Source organism: Lathyrus oleraceus, chromosome 5 (assembly GCF_024323335.1).
Source record: "Lathyrus oleraceus cultivar Zhongwan6 chromosome 5, CAAS_Psat_ZW6_1.0, whole genome shotgun sequence".
Lineage (NCBI taxonomy): Eukaryota > Viridiplantae > Streptophyta > Magnoliopsida > Fabales > Fabaceae > Lathyrus > Lathyrus oleraceus.
In genome coordinates, this window is record NC_066583.1 from 364,543,638 (window position 1) to 364,553,295 (window position 9,658).

Genomic DNA, 9,658 nt, shown 5'->3' on the forward strand with positions numbered 1-9,658 from the left:
ATATGAATTTGTAAAGCCTTTATTTAGTAAACCGATCTAAATAATTAAAAAAACTACTATGGACCCATCAGATATAATTTTTAACTTGTTAAATGAGCCTCCACTGAAAATATTGAAAATGACCATTGATTATTGTAATCCAATATATATCTATGATACAACAAATTCTATAGAATGTATTTTTTTTCCTTCAAAATTTTGGCAATTGCACAAAAGATTATCATATACGTTTCTTGACTAACTCCAAATGATAACTTCAACGTTTGCTGCACCTAAAATCATATTTTAAATTAGATCATAAAACACAAAACCAACCTTTACCAAATTATCAAATTTTATTCTCAAACACTAATTTTCAACACATATTAAAAATAAAAAACAATACAAATTAATCATAATTTTCATCACTTGACAACAATACAACACTGATGAACTAGACAGTGACATACAAACCATGAAAGCACATAACAGTATTTGCTAATAACTTCAATCAGTGTTGGATTTTGTTAAGTTATTATTTTTCTTAATCTTTTCCACCATCTTCTCTCTGACAAGCCTCCTCATTATTTTACCAGAAGGTGACTTTGGTATAGCTTCCACAAAGTGCACCACTCTCACTTTCTTGTAATGAGCAGCATTAGAAGCCACAAATTTCATAATGTCCTCTTCACTCTCTTTTGCACCTTTGCTCAAAACAACACTTGCAGCTGGAATTTCACCCGCCTCTTCATCCGGCAATCTGAACAGTCACGGCACGAAACAACATAGCGTTGAAGTATTTTTTAATAACATTTAAACTCAATCTTAAAACTGATTATCGCGGTTACTTACGGTACGACCGCTGCGTCTTCGACCGATGAATGAGACAGCAAAATAGCCTCTAGTTCCGCAGGAGCAACCTGCATTCATCCGAAAAAGGCCTTTATCAGACACTTATATATAGTTGGTTGAATCCATGACACGTAGAAAATGAGTCTACTCATCCTACGTGACATGAATTCAACTAACAATAAACATTTAAGATCGATAACTTACTTGGAAGCCTTTATATTTAATCAACTCTTTGATACGATCAACGATAAAAACATTTTCTTCATCGTCTATGAATCCAACGTCACCGGTGTGAAGCCATCCATTCTTGTCAATAGTCTGAGCAGTCTCATCATCTTGCTTATAGTAACCTAACAAATACAAACACAAACAATTTGCATCATATAACTTCATATTAATTTTAAACATTGTGATTGTTTATGAGCAAAACTTTATCTTCATTTTTCATTACCTTGCATTACACATTGGCTTCTTACACAAAGTTCCCCTGGTGTGTTCCTTGGGAGGGACTTACCTGTCTCAGGATCAATGAATTTGACTTCCAAATTTGGAAGAATGAAACCAACTGAATTTTTATTTGTATTTCCACTTTTCTTTTGTGCAAATGTAAGTGTAATGCAACTATGCTCAGTTAGTCCATATGCCTGCAAAACAAAAACTAGCATCTCAGGAACATAAACTATACCTATGCACAAAGCCGTCTTTCAGAACGTGCAAGACAGACTACTACACATAACCATCTTTGAAACCGTGTAACGTGCAAGACAGACTCCTACACATAATCATCTTTGAAACCGTGTAAGACAGACTACCGCATAGGACCCAAAATTTACTACAGTTAAACCTTAATTAAAAGGGGTTTCATAAAATATTTGTCATTATTGAAACATGACAAAATAGAGGCCAACTTTGTTTTTCCACAGTAAAACCTACGCAGGGTCTCTGAAAACTGAAAAAGACGGTTCTGTGAAAAATATTTTAGAAGGATGAAATGACAACCTCTTGAACAAGGACACCAGGAAACTTGTGTTCGAAGGAAGTAAGCAATTCCGGTGCAAGTGGTGCTGCAGCAGTCATCACAGCTTGAAGCTTAAGCTTACTAAGATCAAATTCATCCACAATAGGATTTTTAACCAATCCAAGAATTATAGGTGGAACAATAGGTGCAAATGTAACCTCATGCTTAATCAAAGCATTCAAAAATGACTTCAAATCAAATCTTCCCATCACCACAACTTTTCCTTTGTTCCTTATAGTTGCACAACAAATTCCGGTGATGCCATAAATATGAAAAAATGGAATCAACCCTAATGTGGTAACTTTACCGATCATTTCTGGCACTACAGCAAAAAGTGTAGAGCAAAGATTTGCTACAAGGTTTCTGTGTGTGAGCATCACTCCCTTCGACATTCCGGTAGTGCCAGACGAGAATGGCATGGCGCATAGATCGTTTTGGTGAATCGGTTCTTTCATTTGATCATCACCTGCCCTGTCTGCTGCCTCAAGAAGGTTCTTCCAGTTCATTGCATCTTCAACAAGTTCGTCGTCTAAGACAATGACAGGTAGCCCTAGACTTTTCACCTGCATAATTTTCAATTAGAATGAAGAATGTGATAGTAAATTTTCGTAACACAATCGTTATTCCGTCTTTGAAGACATATAACACGGCCTAAAATTACACTACAGTCAAATCAGTGGCAAAATAGGATCTCTATTTGTTTTGCCACAACAGAGCCTGCAAAAACTTAAGACGACTCTGATTAAAAACATTTTGAAATAGTTACCTTTTCAAAGGTTGCACTATTTGTGACAATCAACTTTGCATCAGCAGACTCAACTTGTTTCTTAATTTCTGAAGTATGTGAAGTTGGATTTGCACCAGAGAACACACCACCAGAAGCCATAATCCCCAAAGCAACAATAGCATACTCAACAACATTTGGAAGAACAACAATCACAACATTCCCTTTTCTCAAACCAAGAGACCTTAAAGCCTTTGAAAATCTATATATGTCTCTAGCAACCTCATTATAAGTCACCTCCTTTCCACTCTCAGCATCCACAAATGCAACCTTATCACCATAAAATTCAGTATTTTGGAGCACGAATTCGGGTAATGTCACGTTTTCAGGTACCGGAACGGGCGAATATTGGCTACGGAAAATGTGTTCATTGTCTTCTACATGATTTTCAATGTAAGTTCCCATGTTGAGTATGTTAAGTACTTGAAATTGTGGATAGTAATTGAGAAGGATGAAGTTAAATAATGAAGTTGAGAGTTATGTGAGTTTATATTGAAAAGTTTTAGTCATTAGTCATACTTTTTGTATGGTTTGAGGTTAGAAAAGATGCAAGTGAAATGCATTGAAAATTTGTTGGTGAGTTTTTGTTGAATCATGTTATTAACAAAGGCTAACTATAATGTTTTGGTTCTTATCCACTTCAATGTGACATTTTATTTGTGACTTTTTTAACTCGTGCCCTAGCATTTCCAAACTAACATCTTCTTCAAATCAAAGCTTACTGAAAATTAAGCTCGTATGACTATCGTAACAATATTTGTCAGAATTTCCAAACTAACAAAGTAAAAGCAAAAGATTGAGGGCCCGTTTGAATGAGTTTTACTTTTTAGTTTTTAAAAACTATTTTAAAAATTAATTTTAAAAAACCAGTTTTGAAGAAAAAACATGTTTGATAATCTAATTTTTAAAAATTGTTTTAAAGTTGAACAATGTTACAAATTTGTCATTGATGAATATAGTATCAGTTTTCCTTGTTTTGTCGTCTTCCTAATTTCCAAAACTAAAAACCAAAAAATCAAAACCTCTAAAATCTATTTTAGATTTTTAGTTTTAAAAATCCACAAATAGAAAATAGTTTTGAAAAATAGTTTTATAAAATTAGACTACCAAACAAATTTTATAATTTTTAATTTTTAAAAACTAAAAAACAGTTTTCCAAAACCATATCAAACGGACCCTGAGCCTCTAGTATGCTCATCACTCATCATAAAAAAATATTTAAAAACATTTAGAGTTAACTATAAACATCTACAAGTAATGAGTTCAATTATTTGGATGCTAAATTACTCACATAAATGGAGGTCATTACCTGTCCTCCTGTCCTCAAGTGATGCAACATAGAGGTTGGAAAAAAACAATGGATAAATAACTAAAACTATTCTAAATTTAGCCACATATTTCATTAGAAAATTTTACTTTATATTCTTACTATTATTCTTATACCCTATCAAAATATTCCAATTCTATCCTTTTTATTTATCAATTAAATTTTTTGAAATTAAAATTTTTTTAATCCCTAAAATAGTTTTATCCAAAAATTTAGCAAAAGAATTTCGATAGTCAATTTTTAAATTTTTAATATACCGGAATATTTAACAAAAGAATTATGGTAGACAAATTTTTAATTTTTAATTTTTAATGTATCAAATCATTAGGCAAAAGAGTTCCGATAAAAAAAATTATTATACTGGATAACTTAATTAAAATATTCTGGTAATTTTCAAAATGCTCACCGGATAACTTAATTAAAGTGTTCCGACTACTCAAGGAACAACTTAATTAAAATGTTTCGATGGTTTTTTTTTCTTTCAAAATTACACATTTTAGACAACGGTTTAAAACGTGGCTGAAAGTGGTGTAACTAAATTTTTAGGCAATTGTTCAATTTAGGCAACGTTTTAGTTTGTTGCCTAAACTCATAATGTTTTATGCTCCAAAATGACTTAATTAAAATTTGTTACTTTATACAACAGTTTAAAAGTGTTGCTAAAAGGCTTTCATATTAGACCACACTTTTCTTGTGTTGCATTAACTCATTTGATTTTACATTTCTCAGGTAACTTTTCAAAAGTTATCCGGAATGTATTTTTTTCAAACATAAATTATTTATTTGAGGGTATTTTAGTCTAATTGTAATTATTGTAGGGGTATTGGGTAAAAATTTTATTTCATTAAAATCAAATTTTTAAAATTAGACTATATTCAAATATTGACCCAACTCAAAATTGAACTAAAACTTTTTCGTTAAGTGTGTGTAACTGTTCCCCATGACGCCAAATATTGCGACATTAAACTTCACCAAAGATAATCAACATCAATTCTAATTTATTTGGATTGTCCTATGATCTAAGACATAATTTCAAGTTTCAACAGGTGCGTTAAACTATTTCATAAGAAACTTAGACTTTGTAGTTCTATTTTGAATTTAGGGATTCTACTAGTACTTTTTATTTTCTTTTTGATAAGTATTTCACATTTTCATCTGACGTAATTTCACTTTTAATGAATTTAATCGATTATTCAGAATGAAACACCTATTGTTCCTTCAATTTCGGGCGCAACAATTTTATTAACTATTATTAGTATATGTTTTTCCTTTTCTTTTCTTTTAACATGCATTTGCAAATGCACTAACCCCTTTTTCTTTTCTTAACTTTTTAGAAAATGTTTCTACCATTAAACTTAGTATTAAAACAAATTTATTCCACAGTCTAATACAAATCAAATTAGTTAAAGTTGAAAGTTTTTCTAACTTTTAGAGTCGTGATATGAGTCATCATTTTAGAAGTTACAATTTTTCAAAGTTATTTCATTTTTTTGGATTCAAAGTTATTTCCATCCTTTATCAACAGTCTAGCAAATCGAAAAGCCTTTTCCCTAACCACCACTTATTGTTATTGAGAATGTAGCAAGTGTGAGTGTAGCACCTCAAATTTGCACCTATCATTATGCATACATTTTCATATTAGGTCATAGTATATCATGATCCATTGCATAGCATTTGCATTGTCCCTCAGTTGCCTCAAGAGCAAGCAATCAAGAATTAGGTCAAACCAATCTCCTGATCAGTCAATCAAGCAAGCAAAGGAATTTCTCATTGAACCAAGGCCTTGGGGTTTGTCCAACAAGTTCACATGGCTTGGAGGTCTATTTGAAGTATTTTGGTCAAGGGTTGAAGACTTGGAAATCATCAGTTCATACACAGACAGTCAAAAACCCTAAAAAAGTCAACTGTCAGTCAAAGCGGTGGATGGTGGTCATTCTTGTGGAATTTGGGCACCATGGTCAATAATCAAGAGTTCAAACAACTTGGGACATCATTTGAAGTCAAGTCCTCAAGGAATTAGGGTTTGGAAGTCATCAGTCAATGCACAATCAGACAGAAACCCTAGAAGTCAACTGTTGGTCAACTGTCCATTTAATCGGTGATTGGACGATTGGAATTGGTTTGTGAGAGTTCATTCATGGCCAAATAGTCATCATATATCATGCCAAACACCATCATGGAAGAATTTGAAGCCAGATCAAAAATTTCCCAAAACGGAAACTGGGCCTGTAACTGAAACTTACCAAAAATGGAAAGTTTTGATCCTCAAACTTACATCATGATACAAGCCTCAAATGAATTTTTGCCCAACATGAAAGTTGAAGATCTTGTTCTCCCATTTCCAAAAAGTCCTAGAACTCCCAATTCCCATGTGTGGTTGGCAAGTTATGATCGAATCGATTTCAGAAAATCTTGAACTTCAAAGGGCCATATCTCTCAAACCGTTTGGCCAATTTTGGTGGGGTTTTTTCCTACAAGTCACATTTGATCCCCTCTTTCCAAAAATATAAATTTCATGAGCCAAAACTTCACCAATCAAAATGGCATATTTTGACCTTTTTCATTTAAATGCAAGTTTGACCAAGAGTTGACTTTTTGATTTAAACATTTTTTCAGCATTTGGCCAATTGGGACAGCTCATAAATATCATTTTAAGTGTGTTTGCAAAGTCAAATTATGCAGCACATGTGAGTCTATACTTGTTTGCTTGAATTATAAGAAAGGTACAAATGCACCATACTTGTCCATGCTTCCACAACCATGCCTTGTACCAGCATCATTATACAGCATTCTTGATCATTTTTTTCTGTCATGGTGAGCCTCATTGTGCAGCCATACTCCAATAGTACAGATGGCCTTACTAGTTTACTTGAACATTGGCAAAAGGACATGTTTACAACAAATCCAATTCATGAACCATACTTGTACCACATCACATTGCAAATTTTTGGCCCATGATTTTCTGTCAAAACCAAGCAGTAACAGCATGGCTTTCCATCTCTTTTTCCTGTCATATTGCAGCAAAAAACAGGGAGACTTCATTCATTTTCACTTGGCATTTCCCTCCACAAAAATAGGAAGATCCTGTTAAAAATAGAGGCAACAGAATACAGCATAGGCAAGCATCCATCCTGCCAAGCCATACCACAAAAACCACAAAACCATAGACCATTCTTTCACTCAAAATCCATCCACTTTGCTTTGGCATTTTAGAAATTTTCTGTCAAATACCACAGTAAAAATTGCCCTGCCACCAAAAAAAAGGACACTCAATAGCAGTTTTTCTTGGTAATGCATTTTCTGTCCTTTTTGGAAATAGTAGTAGCAGTAACAGCAAGGAGACATCACAAGATTTTTGGCCAAGGGTAAATGGATAGAAAGAAGCTCATTCACAAAAAACTCACTCACTTTGGCATGATTAAAATGGATTCTGCTCAGATCCCTTCAACAGTAACCTTGCTTGCTTAGCATTCATCAAATTGCTGTCAAACACCAAAACCTCACCTGGCCATTTTGCTTTACATTTCAAAAAATCTGTCACCACATCCAAACAAATTTTCTGAACCTAGATGTTCTGTCATAACAGACCAACAAAACCAACCCTAGCATCATCTTGCATTGATTCACTCATTACACCCTGCATTGCATTCATTCCAACCCTGCCTTGCAACCACCAAACCAACATGACATGACCTAATCTCATTCATTCAAGCTCATCCCACTTGCATTAACCAACAAAACCTAACCAACTTCCTACAATCTCTAAAAAACCACCCAACTGCATTTTGGCCATTCTTCCAAAGTTTGCTAGCAGCAAACAACCCATTCACCTTGCCTTGACATCCCACAAGAAACATCCAACTTCACTCATCACTCATACAACACTCCCAAAACTCACCTTACCTTGCAATTTGTCTGTCCATACATAACAAAACTAAGCCTGGCTTTGCATTCCCATTTTCTGTCAACAAAAAGACAGTGGTAGCAACTGTAAAGAAGACCAGTAACAAAGCCTTGCTTAACTCCCTCATCCTACAACTGCCATCTTGCATTCCAACTTCTTATATCCAAAACCAATGAACTAAGTTGGCTTGTCAACATCCTGCAGCAAACACCCTTGGCAACACTTGACCAACCATTTTTTCACCATGCTAAAAACCTGGCCATTACCACTTGACAATCTTCTCACCATTTTGTAACCCTAAGAAGCAGCCTTCAACAGACCAAAAACATTGCTCTCTCACTTTTGCATTTTGGCTCCTCTTGCATTTTCTGCCAAAATCTCCATAACCCTCAAGCAAAACTTGATTCCTCCATGCTCTAACCAACATTGCAAGCTCATTCCAAGCATCATCCATCACCTGCACAGCATTTTCAACTCTGTTTTTCTTCAACCACTCTCCATGGCAGTTTGGATTTAAAGTTAAATGGAGCAAGTGTGAGCTCAAATAACTTCATCATCCATCACTTGGAGCTTGGACCTTTGACTGTTTGAGCTGACAGCGTCCAAAATATCATTGCATCTCAACTTTTCTGCAGAAATCAAGTAAATTTCGACCCCTTTATTTTGTTAAATTGACACATGTTTCATAAAGATCTTTCAATGCTGAGCTTAGTGATGCTTTCACTTTTTGAAAATAGTGGTGTATCCATGAAGATATGATGAGATAAAGTTTGATGTTTGAAAATGTTTCCTGTGATTTCTTGTTGTGTAGTTCAAATTAATGAAAATAGGGTTTGGATTGTTGTTGTATGATGTTTGATGATTACAATGGTATGCTCAATTGACATTTTTGGGGAGAAATTAAGAAATTCGAATTTGGGGATGATGATGAACATAAACCCTAGTTTCCCAACTTATTTTTCCAGAATTTTTCACATTCACACGTGCATGGCCTCTTTCAACTCACCAACCAATGAAAACATTTCATTTTGTGCCCAAAACGACTGTGTTTGGTTAAGTGAATCAGAGAATTACAAAAATGCCATTTTCTCAATATAAATTCAATTAATTTCTTCACTTTGATTACCAATCTTCCAAAATTCATAACTTGCTCATTTTTGATCCAATTTGAATGGGATTTTTTGCATTGTCTTCATCATGATCTCTACTCTTTTATCATTATTTTTCCAGAATTTTTGGATGAGTGGTTTTTAATTGGCCTTAGGGTTTGTGACATGTGACCAAATTTTGTACACTTTGCCAAATCAATTGTGAAATGATGAGAATGTATCCAATGGTTCCCAAATTTTTTGTGCTTAAACTAGACACATTCATGGTGATTTTGGTGTAGAGTTTGTGAATTTATCATTTGTGGTTTGTGAGTTATGATTTTTTGAATTAGGGTGTGACAATTTGTGTCACACCATTGATGTCCAATTTCATGATTTTCATTACCATGCTTCCTTACATCCAAATGACCCCAAATTTTGCATGAACCTACTCTTGTATGTCTAGTTCACATGTGAATTTTCTTGGATTTATTTGAGCTATTTTCCATTTGTTTGAGATTTTCTCCCCTTCCTAGTCAATTGTTGACTTTGTGTGACAAATGTTCCCATTTCATTTGTGAAATTCTCATACTTTATTAGATGGACATGAAATTTGACATGTGATAATTAGACATCTCAAGCTTTGCATTGGTGTTAATCTCATTCATTTCTCTTCTGTTTTCAATTTGATATGATTTTTTGAAGT

The 9,658-nt window shown here is 33.9% G+C and overlaps 1 protein-coding gene across 1 annotated transcript; it reads right to left on the minus strand.

Annotated features, from left to right (window-relative positions):
* Positions 1-316: 316 nt before the first annotated feature.
* LOC127084730 (4-coumarate--CoA ligase-like 1) lies at positions 317-3,099 on the minus strand. The gene is made up of 6 exons (XM_051025238.1): positions 2,616-3,099; positions 1,831-2,412; positions 1,283-1,475; positions 1,036-1,181; positions 832-899; positions 317-739 (listed from the first exon to the last, which is right to left on the minus strand). The coding sequence occupies exons 1-6, from the start codon at positions 3,036-3,038 to the stop codon at positions 487-489; spliced, it is 1,665 nt and encodes a 554-aa protein (XP_050881195.1). The 5' UTR covers positions 3,039-3,099; the 3' UTR covers positions 317-486.
* Between the last annotated feature and the right edge of the window lie 6,559 nt (positions 3,100-9,658).